At 36.3% G+C, this 20,774-nt stretch overlaps 2 protein-coding genes across 3 annotated transcripts; one reads left to right on the forward strand and one right to left on the reverse strand.

The window, feature by feature from the left end:
* The first annotated feature begins 877 nt into the window (after positions 1–877).
* Positions 878–13,063, forward strand: LOC108665927 (methionyl-tRNA formyltransferase, mitochondrial). Of its 2 annotated transcripts, XM_018152732.2 has the most exons (7): positions 878–991; positions 9,277–9,518; positions 9,735–9,932; positions 10,306–10,428; positions 10,614–10,792; positions 11,054–11,233; positions 11,508–13,063. In XM_018152732.2, exons 2-7 carry the CDS (start codon positions 9,295–9,297, stop codon positions 11,756–11,758), a joined length of 1,155 nt encoding a protein of 384 aa, XP_018008221.1. In that variant the 5' UTR covers positions 878–991; positions 9,277–9,294; the 3' UTR covers positions 11,759–13,063. The 2 variants fall into 2 exon arrangements, with proteins under 2 accessions (XP_018008221.1, XP_018008223.1); XM_018152734.2 differs by lacking the exons at positions 878–991; positions 9,277–9,518 and having other exon boundaries at positions 9,877–9,932; positions 10,341–10,428.
* On the reverse strand, positions 11,699–18,160 carry LOC108665926 (leucine-rich repeat-containing protein 47-like). The gene is made up of 8 exons (XM_018152731.2): positions 17,436–18,160; positions 16,834–16,994; positions 15,839–16,042; positions 15,594–15,690; positions 15,081–15,258; positions 14,533–14,635; positions 13,828–13,962; positions 11,699–12,886 (listed from the first exon to the last, which is right to left on the reverse strand). Exons 1-8 carry the CDS (start codon positions 18,049–18,051, stop codon positions 12,782–12,784), a joined length of 1,599 nt encoding a protein of 532 aa, XP_018008220.1. The 5' UTR covers positions 18,052–18,160; the 3' UTR covers positions 11,699–12,781.
* Positions 18,161–20,774: the final 2,614 nt, after the last annotated feature.

The raw sequence follows: 20,774 nt of genomic DNA on the forward strand, positions 1-20,774 counted from the left end.
AATTAGGAAAAAAAATTCAAGACCTAAACATCACCTTTAGGTCCGAAATAATATCCTATGTAATGTATGTACAAAGTTTTACTGAGCTGCATTCATCAGTTTAGCAGATATTTCATGCTCACTTAAATCATGGGCACCGGCCGCAAGTCCCAGCTGCAGATTGTCCGAGAGGTCTTTGGCCTTAGGCTGCGCACCCGGGCTACTAACCGAATAGACATTCTCCGAACATGCCTGCGGACTCAAACTCCCTTGCGCAACTGCTCCAATCATAACCCCTTCAATTATGAACGGATTTGCTCGAACTTCATACTTTAACTAGTTATTAGTAATTCGATGCCAGAGAAATTCTTACAGAGATCTACCTTAGTTGATTTACCATTAAAACGAACGTTTGTGCAACTGCCAATCCTCTTTTAATTATGAGCAGATCTGCTTGTGCTTGAAATTCATGATAACCAATGCTTAGGATGGTCAAGAAGAATTCAATGTTCATTATTCTTTCATAAGGTTGAAAATCGCAAACATGTACACAAATATTTCGAAACGCCATTTGTTCACGCATTGCGTACCTTATAGTTCGTTAGTAATGTGCATCTGCTAAGGCTCAGGTAATCTCCTGTGATGGGGGCGTGATTGACGACAGATAGGCATTGTCTGATTATACTCCGATATAAGTGAAGTCATTTTAGTCATCTCTGCACTGCACCTATAACCAGTCACCACGGTGTTATGGGCTGTCACTCTTACTGCTGGAGAGTGGTGGTAACCTTGATCCCACTTGGGGAAGTAACGCTCCCCCAGTTCCGAGTTAATGTAGAGTTGTTTTTAGAATCTTGAAATTCATGGTAAACATCAATATTTGTGTTATCAGTGCTCTCCATCTCATTCTCTTTGCCCTTTTTGCAGACCATTATTTTATGTGTCAGTGGTGATTCAAATTCCAAATCTCCTATCAGTTGATACCCTATACTCACACTACTGCCTGTGGTTGGTGAGTAGTTGCCAAGATATAGATACCTTTTTTAATCACTGCTCATATATTCATTGATGAAGATTTTAATGTTGTGTTTTTGAGAATAACATTATAGATGAGAAATATATTTATCTGTTATCCTGCTTGATAGTTTATTGTGTATATATGTTTTGAAGTTTGTATTGATGTTGCGTTTAATAATAGTGTGTTAGGTGTTGATAATGTAAATATTTTACAGAAGCATCTTCAAGTACTTCAAATAAGCGACCCATGCCCCGTTTACCCGGTTGCCTAGTTGTACAGTTGCCTGGTTGCTAGTTGTCCAGTAGCCCATTTGCCTAGTTGCCTAGTGTCTGGTGTAGCAGTTATACTGTTATTTGGGTATACGGTTCTGGTTGCCCAGTTATCCAGCTTGTAGTTAAGGTGATACCTTTAGTTGGGTTCCACCCAGCTTCCCAGTTAACTGTATTCGGTTATCCAGTTATTTGGTTAGGCTTTTGTTTTAGAGCTTTCTCTTAGGTTTAAAGTTTAAGTCCCTTTATAGTGAAGTTTTGTATTAGAATTAAATAAAGTTGGACCAACAAGAGAAAAACACCTGGTGGACAGGGATGGCTATAAGGGGAGTTGGGAGGCCATCTTTTATTTAACCCTTTAGATTTTAAAGAACCTTGAATACCTTCCCTCACTTAACTAATAAAGACGACCCATTACAATGGCACCACCATTTTCCATTTTATGCCCCCGCAGCCCTGCTCGTTCTGATCTTATTAACATATTAACTGCACTTGATGTTCCAGTTAATTTAAAAAACCTGCTGGAAAGAGGACCTTTATTTCTAGTGTATTGTCATCCAGGATAGGACTGCAGGATGCAATTGTTAGTTAATGCAGTTACCTCCTTTTAAATCTCAATTAACATGCTTAAGGGGAGGATATCTGTCAAAATCTATTTTCTATATTCAGGGAAGGATCATCTCCAAATCTGGGACTTACACAAATGTAAAATAAAAAATAAGGACTAGGGTAAACGCAGTAGTATATTCCGAAACATTAAGGATGTAGCAAGAAATGAATGGCTATAAATAGATATCACCGTATGCGCAACTCGAGTTCTGATTGGTTTACGTCACTCTCAAAACACCACACTAGGGTAAACGTGGTATTATGCCGATATATGCCGACATCGTGGGTAATTCTGACACTTCTCAACTTTTTCCTTTATATTGAGCTTTGTCTTAGTTCCACACATTCGTTGATGGTTGAAATAGTGACGTCATACTATTGCACGCCATACTATTGCCAAGACACTGGGTCTGGGCCATCTGGCGGGAAAATGTTAAGATCCAAAGAGAGACAGTGCACATCACCCAGTGAGAACATCAAAAAAAGTGTCAAAGTTGATAGTTGACCTTGCTCTACCAAATAGTGATAAAATGTTTGTGTATAAAGAATATTATGGTTTGAGACTTTTAAATAAGTCTGTGAATATATTAGGAATCCTTGAAGTATACTTGTAGTTTGCTGATTTCAAGTGGTAAATAAATTAATAGATGATTATGTTGAGCAACGGTTTTAGACACATAAAAACTGATTCCGGCACAGCCTGGAATTAGACACACACAGCTCGTTCCGAGCTGTGTCCAAATATTAAAATTTTCCTAATTAAGCTTGTTCTGAGCTGTGTCGTATTCTGATAATGTTCACACAGGTAATCAGAATTCCAACACAGGGTGCCAGAATTACAAATTAATAGAGTTTGAAGCGCTGCCGGAATTAGTCTCACAATATGCCAAATTAAATCACACACAGCGTCGGAATTCAGGGATTTTGTAGGTTGGAATTCTAAAGGCTTTTAAATAAATATGCCAACATTTTGTGACGTTTCATCATTGCTGGTGCGTAGTGTGGTGTTTTGAGAGTGACGTTAACCAATCAGAACTCGAGTTGCGCATACGGTGATATTTTTATAGCCGTTCATTTCTTGCTACGCCCTTAATGTGTCTGAATATACTGCGTTTACCCTACGCGCCAGCAACGATGAAATGTCACAAATTCTTGACATATTTATTTAAAAGCTTTTAGAATTCAAACCTACAAAATCCCTGAATTCCGATGCTGTGTGTGACTAAATTTGGCATATTGTGTGACTAATTCTGGCAGCGCTTCAAACCAGGGTTGGCGATTTTTTTGATTTTTTTAAAAAAATCAAAAAAATCAAAAATCAATGATTTTTTTGATTTTTTCATGATTTTTTTAATTGTTGAAAATGAAGCATTGGGAGACATGTGGTTCCAGCAGGATGGGGCTACAGCTCACACAGCCCGAATGTCACTCAATGTTTTGAAATGCATGTTCCCAGACTCTGAGGGGTGATTTCCAGTGGCCTGCGAGGTCACCTGATATGAGCATTTGCGATTTCTTTCTTTGAGGACGTCTAAAAGAAAGGAGTTCAGAAGTCACCCTCACACCCTACCACAGCTAAAGGAACGGATTATTGCAGCAGAGGTTATGGCCATACCTCGCCATATGTGTGAACGTGCTATAGAAAACTTCCGAAAACGACCCCAACAGTGTGATGCAGCTAACAAACCCCATCTTCCTGATATTGTTTTCGAAACATAAGTATTTTAAATGGTATGTTATGATAATCTTGAGGAAAAAAAACTTTCTTCTTTATGTACCTCCATTTTTCTTTTATTTTGCCTCAAAACTGTTCAATCAGTTCTGCCCCACCCTGTATAAGCTAGCTAACACATTTAAAGTGTATATTGTAATCAATATATAACAAATAGTCAAATAGTTAAAGACTACTTATAGGTAGCCTTATAAGAATTAGCTAAGCTGCTAGCTATGTACAATGTATTGTACACTTGATGCTGTTACCGGTGTCTCAACGCGGGTGAGACGAACTCGTCGCCTACTTTGACTAACTTGTTGGTAACCAAGAATTAGTGAAACTAATATGATGACTAGAGGTTGAAAAGGAAAATGAAACGCAAATACTGGTTCTAATAACTATTGGGATCTCATACAGTGAAAGTGACAGAATAATGACAGAATAAAGGGAAATGTGTAAGACTGATTAGCTGAAGCTGAACTAAATATGACGCCAAGTAAAAATGCACACGGACCAATGAGTAAGATGCACACCAATAACTGCTTCCAATGCAAGTCAGTCAGGAGGTTTATAGGGTGCTAATCACTCAAGAGGTCAAGGACTAAGGAGAGCATTCCAGCAAATCACTTGAGAGGTTAGGGACTAGGGAGCGTGGGACAGCAATTTATACAGCACTACACTTTAGAATAGTTTTTGGCATAAATTTATGTAATCAATTACTGATCTAAACCTGACCTGAAAAGAATGAGAGTTATTTTAGTTGAATTTATAAAATAGTTAGACACTTCAATATAAACACAGTAACACACATAAGAGGGAAAAAGGGGACAACATATAAGAGGAACAAGAGGGTGTGCTGCAAAGTAGCCTAAACCACCCCCGCCAACAATGCCTCTGTACCAAAAACATTCAATTTATTGGAACCTAATACACACTAAAGGCAACAAGTTTATGTACCAATTTGTCATTCATAGTACATTTATACTAAGCCATGAATAACAATACCTCAATATAAATTAAAGACTGCCGCTCAATATATTTAAATATATGAAAAAAATAAAAAAAATCGAAAAAATAAAAAAAATCATGATTTTTTTATAAAAAAATCAAGTGATTTAATCACATGATTTAATCATTTTGATTTAATCATTGCCAACCCTGCTTCAAACTCTATTGATTTGTAATTCCGGTGCCTGTGTTGGAATTCCAATGCCCTGTGTGAGCTGTATTGGAATACGACACAGCTCAGAACGAGCTTAATTAAAAATTTTAATTTTTTAATTAGGCTTTTAATTAGAGCTATTAAGCTTTTAATTAAGAAAATTTCAATTTTTGGACACAGCTTGGAATGAGCTGTGTGTGTCTATTTCCAAGCTGTGTTGGAATTAGTTTGTATGTGTCTAAAACCGTCGCTCAACTTAATCATCTATTAATTTATTTACCACTTGAAATCAGCAAATACAAGTATACCTAAAGGATTCCTAATATATTCACAGACTTATTTAAAAGTCTCAAACCATAATATTCTTTCTACACAAACAGTTTATCACTATTTGGTAGCGTAAGGTCAACTATCAACTTTGACACTTTTTTCGATGTTCTCACTGGGTGATGTGCACTGTTTCTTTGGATCTTAACATTCTCCTGCCAGACGGCCCAGACCTAGTGTTTTGGCAATAGTATGGTGCGCAATAGCATGATGTCACTATTTCAATCATCAACAAATGTGTGGAACTAAGACAAAGCTTTATACAAAGGAAAAAATTGAGAGGTGTCAGAATTACCAACGATGTCGGAATATACCGCGTTAACCCTATTTTGTTCCTGTGAATTTTTTGAAAAAAATGAAAGAAAATGTGAAATTCATAGAAAACTACCAAAAAAGGGGGTATTTTAGAAAATTTAATGCATCATAAAATTTAGGTATGTGATGTTGTTATGGGCTGTCACTCTTACTGCTGGAGAGTGGTGGTTACCTTGCTCCCACTTGGGGAAGTAACGCTCCCCCAGTTCCGAGTTAATGATTGTGTATATATGTTTTGAAGTTTGTATTGATGTTGTGTTGAATAATAGTTGTGTTAGGTGTTGATAATGTAAATATTTTACAGAAGCATCTTCAAGTACTTCATAAGCAACCCATGCCCCTTTTGCCCGGTTGTCCGGTAGCCCGGTAGTCCGTTTGTACGGTGGTACAGTTGCCAGTTTTCCGTTTGCCTGGTTGCTAGTTGTACAGTTGCCGGTTGTCTGGTTTAGGAGTTATATGGTTTTTCAAGTATACAGTTAATGGTTTTCCAGTTACCCAGTTAATTGGCTAGGTTTTTTGATTTAGGTTTCCCTACCTTGTTTAAATTTTAAGTTCCTTAATAATTAAATCTTGTATTAGAATTAAATAAAGTTGAACAAAAGAGAAAAACACCTGGTGGACAGGGATGGCTATAAGGGGAGTTGGGAGGCCATCTTTTATTTAACCTTTTAGATCTTAAAGAACCTTGAATACATTCCCTTGCTTAACTAATAAAGACGACCCATTACAATGTGCCACATTGCCTGACATATCATTTGATTGGTATTGGTACAGGGATGGAATATATCTACTTAACAAGCCATGACTGGATTTTTTGAGCTGTGGTTTTATGGGTGTGCCGTGAAAAGCCATTTATGAGCCACAAACTTATTATATACAAAGTCCCATGCACGTGTTAACCAACATCTCTAATTTTACCCTAAAAACAGTCACTACCATGTGTCTTCTCTTAAGCAGACACTGAACAACCAGACCAGGCATGGAATATATCAACTTTGCGAGCTGCGACTGAATTTTTCGAGCCGTGGTTTTATGGATTTGCCAGCCATGATTCCATTTCTTCAATCTGTGATTCCATTTTTTCAAGCCATGTATTCAAGCCGTGATATTACAGAAAAAATAGGACTTTTCCAGCCCTATACTGTTAAAGACAATATCTAGCAATTGTTGAGCCAATTTTTCAATTTTTGCTTGGTTCTCTTGTTCGTATGATGATTTTTCTGAAAAATTTCAAATTATTCAAATTCCCCCCCCCCCAATCCCCCTCATTTTGCAATATATAATCCAAACTAAAACAAAATAGAAAAAATTGCTCGACAATTGCTAGATCTTTTCATTACAAATTGAACAGCATATCTCTCATTGGTGTAGCTTCAGAACTCTAAGAGGAGATAGGTTTGCCATGAGAGCACTAGGAGGTTTATAGGCAGGATAGTGGATAAACCGCGTTATGTAAAGGCAAATAGAATAGCTTGAATACCAAAGGTAAGCATTATATCACTCTGAAGTCACTCAGCGATGCAGAGAACAACTGCATGACACTGATGATGACAGCATGACTGCATGAGCACCTTCCTGCATGACAGCTTCAGCCTGTGGGTGACAGCCTGACTGAAGCTGCACGGCCATTGAGTGCACATTTAAATTGATCGCAGCTAATTTCTCTCAGAGAGATTTGTCAATTAAAGGGCTCCATGCCACCTAACTCTTTCGTGATCTGTTGTGAAGGCATAAATCAATGCACAGAGATGAATTTAGTACCTTTGGATTTGTCAGAACTGCAGCTTTAAGGTGAGCCTAAAAACCTGAAAAGCCAAATTTTTTTATTTTTTGCACAAAGATGCTCCATTTAACGCTTTTGTGGGTAAGTTACATACCATATATGGTAATTAAAATGCGAGTTGAAAAAAGACCCCCCCACATCACTGGATCACCACCCACATTGCTTTGGGCAGCCTGCCAACAAGCTCAAAGCAATTACAGGTCATGTGTGAATTACGTCATGCATGACATAGCGCTCTGATGTGCTCTTGAATCCGAGTGAGCTTATTCAAAAACTAAGTACTCCAGAGACATGGCAAAAATGGCAATTGGGGCCCTCATTGTATTCTCTCTAGCAGCTCTAGTCCACAAAGAACTGTAGGTAAGTCTATGATAGTTGCTAGTATCATAGTTAAAAACTTGCTTTATTGACTGGTTATGATGCCATTTACTTGAAGCAAATACATGATGGTTAAATAACATGCAAAAAATAGTTTGATCATATATGTGCATTGTGTATATGCCCACCAATGATTAGAGATAGAAGTGACTATTTTTGGACATATGCCCGCTATATGTAATTTCTACAATGCTTGGTAAATATGTTTATTAGCCCTTAGTAGTTAGCCCTACTATGATTTAAGTCATGTTTTCCAGTCTAAGCAACCTATAGTTCACCACTTGATGCTTTTCCAGCCTTTGATTGCAGTATAAGCTCCGATCATTTCCTTTGCTACAGAACATGGAGCCATTGGGGTTACAAGCAAGATTGTCTGTGCCTGACCCGCAGAAGCAAGATTGTTTGTGCCTGACCCAGACAATAACATGTCTTTCACAACACTAATTTTTGCTGATATTTTTTCACAAGTTGGAGATATGTGTGGTATATGAATGCAAATTTTCACTCATTACATGCTGCATGTATGTGGGTGTGACTATCAGGAAACATAAGACCTGTCCCTGACTGACTTCAGGATGAAGCTGTTTTACGCTCCTCCCAAAACAAGTATCATAAAACCTTGCCCTCCTTCCACCTCCTGGACAATTTTCCTCATTACTTGAATCTCCTGACATGCAAGCATGGCAGCCTATAGATGCAAATCATTAGATCCAGCCTTGTGTGCTAAATGTGTGAGGTGCACCTGTATGCTCCTGACATAAACTACCAAGTAAAAGTTCATTTGTTTACTGTTACCAGAATAAACCTCATATAATAAGGAATTCCAAAAATGGATGGATGGTTTAATGTTAATTTTTTATAATTTTGGGCAATAATGGGCTATTTTTCTTAAGTTTCACCTAATTACTTTTTGTTTATATTAACTAAGGGAAAAAACTATGGAAATGGGTAAAATTGTCCACAAGCACTGACATTTTTGTCGCATTCTTATGTGGCTTCAGATTAATTTTCCACTTGTCATTCCATGCTTGGGTTGAAGCACTTTCTACCAGATGTGGAATATACGTATCTACTTCGTAAGCCACAACTAGAGCTTTTCTGACATTTTTGGAGCTGCAAGATTCCTGCTAACAAAAGTTCATAATAAAGCTGTGTGATTGCAATGTTACAAAAAAAATGTCCCCTAGGGGCCACCAGATTTTATTGTTAAGTAGCAAATATCCAATTTTGCCTCCAACTTGGCTACTAATTAGTAACATTATATTTAGCACATTTTCTTTGACTGATGTAAAATGGTTGTACAACTGATTTCCCAGGAGATACCGGTAATACTTGGTAGATGCTAACATATATAAAATTTATCAATTTTGTATATTTTTTTGTTCCATTAGTACCTATCAATGGTCTTAAATACTGAATAATAGTCCCCACATCTATCAAGTTATGTGTGTTTTAAAACATTTTACAATAAATTTCATTGCATTTCAGCTTATTAATTTTAGGTTTTTATTTTCGAAGGAATGATTATCTCATCAAACTGTTTATCTGTTAACCAACTAATGTTATTAGTTTACTACCTATTTGGCATGTTATGTATGAAATGGTTGTAAACAAAAAAACACTTTCTTGCTGTTACTTTGAAATTTCAAACGATGAATTTCTGCTGGTATTTTAAAAGGCCAATTCAATTGTTGACTAGTAACTTAATGTTTTACCCCACAGGCATTTCTGGAATGAATAATGTTGATACATAATTACAAGTTTTGTGTCTTATTTAAAAAATGTATAAAAGGCATCAAAGTAGTTCACTCCTGTACACAGTTTTTGAGCAATGGTACAGTTGAGATCCAAAAACTGGCAGTAATTGCTTCAGAACTCAAGCATCCTCTTCGTCTGACATTTTTTGGGACAGATTCTTTCTCTGTGAAAAGCTTACGATTATTAGAAAAAGAGGTAAGAAGTAGGTAAGTAAACAAAATTGTTTTTTCAGTGTAGAGGTTAGGTAGTTGATTCAATTAGCCATGCAAAAAAATTTGCTATGTATTATCCAATAAAATATTTAATATTATGAAAGCTCATTCTTATGTCATTATAGTTTAGTATTACTATTAACTTTTTACTTCTGATATTGCTTTTTTTTACAAAATTCATTGACATTCAATCTTATTTTTCTGTTGCAGTAAACTGATCAGTGAGCTGCATGTAATTACCACCAAGCTCAAACATGGCCCAAGTCCAGTGGAAAGTTTTAGTGTTGCAGCTGGTCTGCCAGTACATCACTGGCCTGTCTCATCTCAAAACTTGGTGGCCACAGATGTTGGTGTTGTCGTCTCTTTTGGGCATCTTATCCCTGCCGAAGTGATCAATGCCTTCACCCTGTGAGTTCTTGAACCTTAGTTTGTGCCTCATAAATTTTCTCTGAAAATTGATGCTGAATCAAATTCCAGTTGGAAGTTTAATGTAATTGTCCAAAAATGTCTTGGTAGAAACCTGTTTACTGAATTTTCTTAATTATAATTTTTCTAAGATTATTTGGTTTTAGAATGCCTTTTGAATTTTATATGCAATGTAAATACAGTAAAAATGAATCTCATATCACTTTACTGATACTCAATTGAGTGCAAATTTAGTAAAACAAATTAAGTGATAATGCATTCAATACCTTATATGATGGATAAAATGGTTTCCAATGATTTCAAAACTGAACGTACCCTTCAAACTGGACAACACTAATTTCAATAATAATTGCAGGGGCATGTTGAATGTACATGGCTCTCTGTTACCAGCATATCGAGGTGCAGCTCCCATCATTCATGCTGTGCTCAATGGAGAAACCTGCACGGGCATAACAGTAATGCGGATACACCCTAAGAGGTAATTGGAGTTTCCCTGTCTCATCAATTACTTTAATCACTTCCTTTGAATACTTTGAGTTAATTTCAGGCAATGTGTGTGCGCGGTTTGATTAGTTAATCTATAGCTATTAAATCTTGCCATTTGTCTAGCTCATGTTGCACCCACGAAAATTTTTGTACATTAACTTAAATGCTCTTGTGCAGGTTTGACGTGGGCGAAATACTGCGCACTGCAAGTGTGGAGGTGGGACGGCACACCAAGAGTCGTCAGCTGCACGAGACTCTCTCAGAATTGGGTGCTGAGCACCTCATTGAGGTGCTCAGGGACTTACCTTTCCATTTCACCAATGCAAGACCCCAGCCCACAGAAGGAGTGTCTTATGGTAAACAGCGTTTAGTCTATAAAGTCCGAGTACTATACAATAGATTTGGTTGTAACTACTAATGAGAAAAAAAATCATATCCTCTTTAGCAGGACTAGTAAAGATTTATATATTTCCTGAAAAACAATAATTGCAGTATTATCAGCCTGATGGTATCGGTTAGTACAGCCCTATTTTATTTCTCCCTCATCGTGTTGTACATTGATCTTGTCCATCTTGGTTTGGTATATTCCAACATTAAAGTTTGCATACTTTCTTTAGCTCGCAAAATAAGTGAAAAACATGCAGTCGTTTCATGGAATGAGAAATCGGCTGACGAAATTTATCGCCAATATTTGGCCCTTGACGACCACTTTCCTCTAACTGCGCTGTGGCAAGACAACCTCGTGCAGCTGAGGGAGGCAGTGCTACCTGAGGATGCCACGATCCGTGTTGATGAAGGTCTGAATTTAGTAGCCCAATCGGGCTCAAATGCACATATTTTTAGAGAAAACTTATTTCAGATGATATTTTGGTTGGGTTTTGCATCTAATCAAGGTATTAGCTAACCTTGTCTCTAATTAAGATATAATTGAAGTAAATATATCTTATGATCAGTCAGAAAGTAAGAAACGATTCATTACACTGAAAACGTATATACTTTCTGCAAATTTCATTCATGCACCTGAATCTTGTAGCCGAGACTCCCTAACAAAGTAAAGCTTTTTGCCGTCAGAATCGGTTGCAGCCCCGAGCAATGAGACAAGGAACAACAGACGGAAGTTGAGTTATCCCCCCTCCTCGACGCTCACGGAAGGTCAGATTGCCAGCGGCAAAGGCTCATCGGTGCTCTGGGTAGGCTGTGCCAATAATTCAATCATTGGCTTTAAGGCCATTAAATTAAAGGGTAAGAAAACAATGAGCCCACACGAGTTTCATAACGGATTTATGAGCAAAGTGACACGAGATAAATGGTATTTCAAATAGATCAGTTAGCGCAGTGTTGTCATTACACAATGATTTTGTAGGGGCTGTTTTAATAATATTCAAAACTAAATCTTCGAGAGAGCGTGATGCCTAGCGCCATCTGAGGTGCAAAGATCATCTTTCAACATAACGTAATTTCCTGTTTAAGTACGTAATTCGTCGCTCCTTGAATCTGCAGTACGAGCCAACAATGAAGCTCAAACTCATTGCACCTAAAAAGTTATTCTCTCTTTGGTGTGGTGAAGGCTTTTCGAAATGTTCAAGCAGATAATGGAATGATTTCGCTTACATTTATCCATTATATTCTAACATATGCATTTTCAAATTTTATTATCCGTTCTTTTAAACCTAAGTAAACGACTTTGTAAACATATTACAGAACAGGTTTTAATTCCTGGGCGGACAACGCCGATGATGCATTTTATTAGTACAATGCTTCCTTCGTTGCATCCATGTTGATCTATGGAAGAGAATACCATATCCTTTTTCCGAATTACTTAAGAAGATTACTATATTTATGCAGCGGATAGAACGTGAATCTAATTTGTTCTGCAACGAAGAAGCCCGTGCATGTATACGGACAAGAACACAGAGAATCAAATCCCTACATGGAAAATATTATAATGTAAAATATATAATATAATATAATATATAATGATTATGTAAGCAGTCTCACGTTGGTAAAACAATTGTTTCCGATCCTCAAATAAAGTTTAAACATCTGAATGAATAGCTAAATTTTCACGATTATAATGCGTAACATAAAATATCCGATAATGGGATGTAAACAGACCCTAACTAACAAGAATAAAACTCAAATTAGAAATGATTGATCAAAACTGGAAACGAATCCTGTCAGGCATGAGTCCGTTACATTATTTAATGCTCTGAAAACACAGAACTGGTCTGTAAAAACTCCCTTCAAAAGTTTATTTTCCTCTGTGGAGAAAAAGAAACCAATATCCAGATTTTGAAAATCAAATCGCGCACTTGCTGATGAATTCATCGCGAAACGTTACGTCCTTAAGACTTCTTAGGCCTGATGATTCTGACAGAAGGCATGTCGGTTAGGTCGTCAGAAGCCGGGAAGACGCATCGCAGGCCTCCGTCAGCTCCCAGCACCCGCACCTGAGTAATCGTTTTATTTGAAAACCGCAAGCTTCTTTATTGAGCTTCTTTATTACAATGTTATTATTATTATTATTATTCCACGAAGAGATTGTCGTGGCGTCTCGTTCAGATCGAACTTCGGGGGCACGTTACAAGTGGCTATTATAGCCAAATAATATAGCCAAATAAATAATAAAATAATATATATTATATTATTTTATTATATTCTTCAGTCCTGGCGGAATTATTTCTCATTGAGTGAGCAAATTAAGGAACGTAGAGACCTTTGGCAGGTGCGTTTATTGATGCATGTTGAACTGTTTAAAAACTGGACAAGTCTCTGCCACTTTGAAATGAGAATTAATTCGTTATTTATTGAGATTTTGCAATTTGTTTCCACCATGAGGCGTGCGAAAAATTTAATGATAAATTTCAACGTTTCAAACGTGATGCAATACAAGAAATGAGTCAAATGTAGAAATCATAGATTGTTACGATAAATGTTGAAAAAATAATTGTAATTCATGTCACAAGGCCCTGGTCAAAATAGATTGATATTCATTCCCATATTTGTGACACTAATATTTTCTTAAACTTTACGATGATTTTTACATTTCTTATTAATAGATACAGGTAGAGGGATTGAATCTGCTTATGCATTTAAAATTATGTACTGTTTTTGTAAAATAAATGGTTTGTAAAAGTTAAAGCGTCGTGACTTTTTTCTTGTTCATCTGAATAAATATATTCCAATTGAAAATAAACTAATATGAGACTGAGCTCTATTTTTCGAGGAAGAAAGATGTATTTCATCGTATTCATCTTGCTAGTCCATCTGAACTAAAAAGATGTAGAAATGGGCCAGCATATAGATGTAGATCAAAAGCACTCAAATTAATTTTAATATTCTTCAGAAATACTCGCTGAAATAATTTCCATGTATGGTGGCATTGACTGACCTGCTGTACAATAATGTCAGTGTCAGGATTGACATCAATGACAGCTTGCAGCAGCTCCGTCATGGTCTGCTTGCACGCATGCAGGCCTTTGTCGCTGGTCACTTCAAGAAGCATGTCCGTGGTTGCAGTGCTGATCTGAAATAAGAAGAAAATAACAGTGCTGGAGTCGTACACAATATGAAATTGCAAGTTCCACGGTTTTCAAGCTAAATTCATCAATTGCAGAAAAGAAATAGGCCGCTTCATACCCTAGAGCCAATTTTTATAGTATGACCCTTGATCTGAACAAATAAGCCAACTGCAGTGCTGATCTGAATTAATACAAAAAAATTTCCTATCTATTTAACAAGCGAGAACCACACAGAAAAAAAGGTTAATTAAATTAATCTAAACCTTTAAGCAGTAAAATTTTAGCAGGCATATTTCAATCTACTGTATAAAATTTGATTTACTTTAATTTACTTCAATTTAATTTACTTAAAATTTAATTTACTTTACAGTTTCTTGTTGTTTTCCTTTGAAAGCCAGCTGTGTCAATCAACGCAGTCAGTGTTAATTATAAGCCAAATTCATAAACATAAGTGAGCATCAAACATGAATAAAAATCAAATGGTAATAATTTATATTGATGTGAAAGTTGAAGAAAAATTTTGAGATCTAATGTACGATGATGGCCCAGTGTTGAGATCGTTGAGTAGTACTTGCCTTGGTCGCGTCACCGTTGGTGAGCGGCGGCACTGAGAGGACCGTGCCAGCAGCATCAAGGAGACACGGGAAACTGGTCCAGCCTTCTACGAGCTGCAGGTACCTGGCAAGTTTAAACATCCATAACGTTTCTGAGTTACATGAAAATCAACAAAGTTTTGCCCGCAATTAACATCAAATGAAGTTATTTTAAGAAGACTAATAGTTACGTCATAGCCTTTCACTATTTATTCGATAAGTAGGTCAGAATAAACAATGTTTAAAAAAACCTAAGCCTAATCAGTGTTTTTAAAAATGCTTGCGAGTTAGACAATGAAAATGAGCAGATACGTTTTTTGAATTTGTTACTAAAAAATTCAAAATCTTGAAATAGACAGGTCTCAGAAATTAGTTTACTTTTTGATTTAGAAGAAGCTGGAGGTCGCGTTCACCTGAATGAATCCAGAGTAGGTATTAGACCATCAATATTTAAAACTAAGGTGTCCAAAAAATCTACTATCTTTATCACAAATTTCTTGCTAAAAAATCCTACCTAGAATTTGACTCACTTGTATAGCCCGGAGATGTTGTTGGATTTTTGCATCTTCCTCTGCTTGTCAGCCTCGTCCTGCACCAGCGTCAGGAACTTGGCAGCTGTCACAGGCTTTGAGCGGCGGTTCAGAGGCACAAATTTAAGCAGGTCTTTAGCCTGGGCCGTGTATGACAATCCAGTCCGTGCTTTACTGCCTGCAAGGGTATTCATAGTTCAGACTACACCATTGAATCAAATTAATGGTTGGAATATAAAAATGTGATTCAAAACATGCATGATTCAAAATTGTAAAAGGTACCTCAAGAAGCCAAAAGAGCTGATAGCTAAAAGTGAGCTAGGAATACAATTGTACGGTAAAAATTCATTGTAAATATCAGTTCAATCTGATGACTAGCCATCATTTCTCACTAAACATGAGAAAGATAATACTTTTTAGACTCAAAATTTCAGCCAAAGTTTAAACAAACAAGTAAAAATGAGTGATGCAGGATGAGATTAAACTCAAAATATAACTCAAATGTGAACTAACCAGGAGATGCAGGAATGCTTGTTTGGATTTTGGAGAGATCATGTGTGGCAATGGTGGAGTAGAGGCGCCTCTTGCAGACTCCTTCATGGAGCTTATTCTGGTGATGAAATGAGACATGAATGACACAAAAATATCAAATTTAATAACAGATTAATACTTTCATATTATCTCTATGTACAATATACAACATGTCATGATATAATCAATATATAATATTTCATATGATCAATGCATATCAGACTCACTTGTAGCACAATAAACTTCTTGAATTTATCATCCAGCAGAGAAATGTTTCTGACCACACAACAGACAAGGTGAGGTCGTAAAGCCAAAACTTCCGTGGTCACACACACCAAGAGATCATCAGAGGGATACTCTATGGTGAGCGAGGGTTGAGAAAATACAATACCTTCATCGTCACTGGACCCATCACCTTTGCTCAAATCCTCCTGAAATATTTTAGTTTCATTGAAGAAGCAATTATGGTTTGACACTATGAAATAAGATCAGAAAGACAACTAGCCCAAAAAGAACAGAAAATTTAATCAAATGGATCAAGAAATCAGAAAACACATTGTCACAATTGAATTCTTTAACACAAAAAAGTTGAATTATAGGAAGTTAAGCCTCTATTTTAACACGTTTTTCTTAACTTAGCTTCGCGTTTGTTTGTTTGTTGTTAACATTGACAACGAAAATTAGCCCACTAGAGATCTGAAATTCGGCATGCAGGCTATTTTCGCCTAACAATTTCAGATACAATCATAAAAACTGGCAATTAGAGACCTAAATTAGCTTAATTGAGTAAAGTATATATATACTATATATAAAGTAGGTATGACGTGCGGGCGCTGACATTATAGACGAGCAGGCGCTGACGCTGCGTATCATCGATATGTACGTCAAGTCAAGTAAATTGCCTTGCAACAACGTTTATCATGTGTAGCAACAGACTACAAAGGAGAAAATAAAATACTTAAAAAAACTTTTTTAAAAACCACGTTTTTCTTGTGGACTAAAGAGTAGAAAATAATTTATGGCTCGCCCCAAAAAACGTGGGTCGGGCTGTACATTCACTATCAAATTTCCAAAATTCGTGTGTTGTGTGCTTTTTGCTTTAATCATAAATCTGCCTGACACACGTTTTTTGGGGCGAGGCATAAATTATTTTCTACTTTTTAGTCCACAAGAAAAACGTGGTTTTTAAAAAGTTTTTTTTAAATTATATTATGGTACTAACCTCATCATTGCCATTCTTTACAGTTGATTTATTTTGCTTAACCTCAACCAAGGGAAAATGCTGCCGAACAAATTTCAGGACTTGTTCTGGAGATGTGCGAGGAGCATCCACCAACTTCCTGAACCTCCTGTCTCGCAGTTCATTGCCACTCAACTTCAATACTGTAAATATAAAACTTTTATTTTTGGACAAAAGGTGCAGGCAAAGGTGTTTCCATAACAGAAATAATAAAACCGCATGAAAATCAATAATAGAAATATTGACTCAATGATATTATAAATATTTTATAGCAAGCTTTTCCAGATAGTACTGGAAATAAAAATCAGTCATTCTTTTTTGCATTCCCAGAAAAATAAATATGAAAATAATCATGATCCTTTATATGTATGGTTTGTATGCAAATACTGTAAGAGAGTTAGACAGTTAGAAACTTTGATTGTGATAAAATGTTGAACCCAACTTGATACCATGTGCAGAATTATTGTCAAAATCGACAAACTAATTTTGTTAAATACAAAAACTTTTTGGTATCATACAATGCAGACAAATGAACATGTATATACTATGCTAACATTCAGAATTGGAAACACTCATACACTCACTTTTTAGCTTTGGGCAATTGAGAACATTCCCATGAAGTTCCTTAATTTCATTATTTTCCAGGTTGAGAATTTTGATTAGAGGAAGTGAGCCAATATTGAGAGGAACAGACTCAATCTTGTTATTGGATAAGTCAACTTCAGCCAGGAGCTCCAGAGAACCTTCTTTAATTATGAAGAATTCTTTAAGGTGATTTTGACTTGCATTCATCAATGCCAAAGCCTTGCACCCACTCAGGTCAGGCAGAGAGGTGAGCTCATTGCAGTTTACATTCAAGGTTGTCAGATGCTCCAGTGTCCCAACTTCTTCAGGCAGCTGTGACAATTTATTATTTGAAGCATCCAAGAGCATGAGTTTTGTCAGGCAACCAATTTCTTTAGGCAGACTCTCCAGTTTATTTGATGAACAGACAAGACTTGTGAGATTTTTTAGCTGTCCTAAAGCAGCAGGGAATTTTGTCAGCTGGGACTTGTTTATACGCAGCAAGTTCAGTTGGGTCAATGAAAATAGCCCACTAGATTCATCAGCAATCTCATTTTCCCGGTTCTGGATTTCGACATTTGAGAGCGACAATTCCCTGCGCCCTTTGCACTTTATTTGCTCAAATATATCCCACATAACTATTTACTAAGCTTATCTATCTGTACTATCACTAAATCAGCAGTTTTTTTTTATTACTCTGATTAGAGGTGAAAGAATCTGTCAGAACATTTACATTTATGATAAAGAACTGCACTGAAATAAAGTTTATTTCAGTGCAGTTCAACATGTTAGAAAAAAGGCTAACTGGTAATTTTGAAATTCATGGTATTAAAAAGGAAACAACATATTTCTTGGGAAGTTGGGGTAGATAGTTCCACCAGAGTTGCCTCAAGGATCAATCAATATCATATTCATGCCAATACAAGCAAGAAGAAGCTGTTATTCCTATATTAAATTATACATTTTATTCATGTAAAAAAATTTATTTAGGAGTCATTTCCTGATTTTTTGATACATTCATCATCACAGTATACCTATGATCTTTATCAAATCAAACTTTTCATCAAATCAAACAAATAATAAACTTTTCCATTCAATATTTCACTATTTGATTTGTATGTTTCACTAGCCCAGCCTTCAAGCATTGTATTCTTGGGCTAGATACTTCTTGCACTTATAGTCTGTAGAATGTTGTCATCTCAAATCCTAACATTCCTATTATCTCTAATCCAGGATGCAGTTTGCAAGCAGCATTGCCAAGATATGGATTTTTAGACCAAAGCATTGCCAGCCATTTTCAAGATGCATTACAGGGTAATTTTCAATAAGAAAATGCTGAAAGCAACTTTGATAGTATATCCCTTACTCTCTACACACTGCAACACTTGCATGTTACACTCATTGCAACTGATTTCCGGACTGTCTGGGCTCTGGTCCAGATCCAGCGTACTGGAAACCATACTGTGTACGCTTACGGTCTTTCAGACTTCAAACTATTTTTTAAATAGTTGACTGAAGACGTGAATACCGTCTAACGGGGTAAAAAGGGATGGTTTTAAGCATTTTTTGCTAATAACTTCTTACCATGAAACATTTCAGAAACATGTTTAGGCTCATTTTATAGCTCTCTGTGAGGGTTATTGAATGGCATCTTAAAAAAAACTCCATATGCTAATTGTAAGCTGCTAGACGCAATATAAAAGGCTCCTGAATTAATCTGAAAATGGGGTAAAAAGGGACACTTGAAATAAAACTCAATTTTAAATATTTGAAGCATGCAGAGTGTACTCATCTATTACTAACAGTACTCTGAACGTCTGAAGTCCTCCTCTTCCTTTGTAGATGATGTAAATGTAGCATAAATGAAATTTTCTGTGATTTTTACTTGGTTTTTCTTCATTGATATATTACCTTATCCATACATTACCGTACTATTGATGTTATATTTCTGTATACATGGACATGCCATTGAGCATTGACAACAACCTTGTCCACTGCAAGCTTCATATCAGCAGCCACATAGCATTTCTTCTGTATCTGTAAGCTTACAGGATGGTTTTTAATTTTGCACAATTTTAATCGAGTCTAGTGATTTCACTACAACAAAAAAGATTGTGAAAAATATACCTGGAACAGAACATAATGTTTTAGTGACAACCATCATATGTTTTGAAGAAATAAATCATAGTTTAGGTCAATTAGTGAATTACTTTTCATTCTATGATGCCCGGTGCACAATTCTATATATAGCATTCTATGTACAATTTTGTGATGACCGATGATGCAAGTGAATTTTTTTTGCCAAGCAAGGTAAATGTAATCAAAATTCTTTTTTGTTAATAAATTTATTTTTGTTAACTGGAGCCTTTGCTAACTGAGGTTCTACTGTAAATGCATTTTTAAAAGGGTGTCCCTAATTACCCCGGGGGGTGTCCCTTTTTACCCCACCACTTGGAAATGGCTGCCATTTTTTTTTTTGGAATGAGATAGGCAAAATCTGTCAATTACGTTTTCAAGCCGACACCTGAGTGCAACTTTTATGTAAGTAAACGTTTTAATACGGCAAATATTTTTATTGCTACAGACCTTAGCAGAGGTACTTTTCCAAAATCGCACCTATCACACTTTTTTTCAGTGATTTTTTAGAGATAGTAAATGTTTGATTTCTTGACTAGCTTTATACATAATAGGTAGTAAAAATGTTGAAGTTTATGCCACTATTTTAGTTTTGCAATATTTTGATTAGTTTAGCTGCTACAACATTTCAACAAAATGTGGGACTTGCATCCCTATTTACCCCACCCATCTCTTTTCACCCCGTTTGACAATTGACGGTATCTAAAATGCAATAATTTCAATCCAAATGTGTCAGCAAGATCTTCTGAAGGCGTAAATGTTGCTGCTGATGTTGGTATTGTTGCCAAAAATCTTGAAATATTCACCCACTTTCTGCACCCTGGTGAGTGGTGACTCTAATCCTGTTAATAATGATAATGCCAATTTTGTATGGATGTACGACAATCAAAATCTTGTTTATCAACCTATTCACTACAACATTTTACATGGAACTGGAACATAGAACCCTCATTTGATTTTCATTGTATAAGATATAGTCAAATGGGGTAAGACGGGATCGCAGCCTTCATGGGGTAAGAAAGGACCAGCCCATGGCGTGCATTCTAATTGCACTGAATTTAATTTGACAAAAGAAAATGTTAGAGCAATCATTGCCTGTCATTTCAGTGTTTGTTTCAACCCTCTTCTGCAAATAATGAGTTTCTGGCTAATTTTTAAAGAAAACCTATGTAAAGAAGGGTCACAAAATAGTTAAACCTGCTTGGGAAATAAGCTCTGTCTAA

This window comes from Hyalella azteca, unplaced genomic scaffold (assembly GCF_000764305.2).
Source record: "Hyalella azteca isolate HAZT.00-mixed unplaced genomic scaffold, Hazt_2.0.2 contig5880, whole genome shotgun sequence".
Lineage (NCBI taxonomy): Eukaryota > Metazoa > Arthropoda > Malacostraca > Amphipoda > Hyalellidae > Hyalella > Hyalella azteca.

Coding starts and splice junctions, on each gene's coding strand:
- LOC108665927 (XM_018152732.2), top strand. CDS start 9,295: ATGTTGATACATAATTACAAGTTTTGTGTCTTATTTAAAAAATGTATA. Junction 9,933..10,305: donor GTGATCAATGCCTTCACCCT/GTGAGTTCTTGA, acceptor TAATAATTGCAG/GGGCATGTTGAATGTACATG. Junction 11,234..11,507: donor CACGATCCGTGTTGATGAAG/GTCTGAATTTAG, acceptor TTTTGCCGTCAG/AATCGGTTGCAGCCCCGAGC.
- LOC108665926 (XM_018152731.2), bottom strand. CDS start 18,051: ATGTGGGATATATTTGAGCAAATAAAGTGCAAAGGGCGCAGGGAATTG. Junction 16,995..17,435: donor CAATTGCCCAAAGCTAAAAA/GTGAGTGTATGA, acceptor TTATATTTACAG/TATTGAAGTTGAGTGGCAAT. Junction 13,963..14,532: donor CCAACGGTGACGCGACCAAG/GCAAGTACTACT, acceptor TTCTTATTTCAG/ATCAGCACTGCAACCACGGA.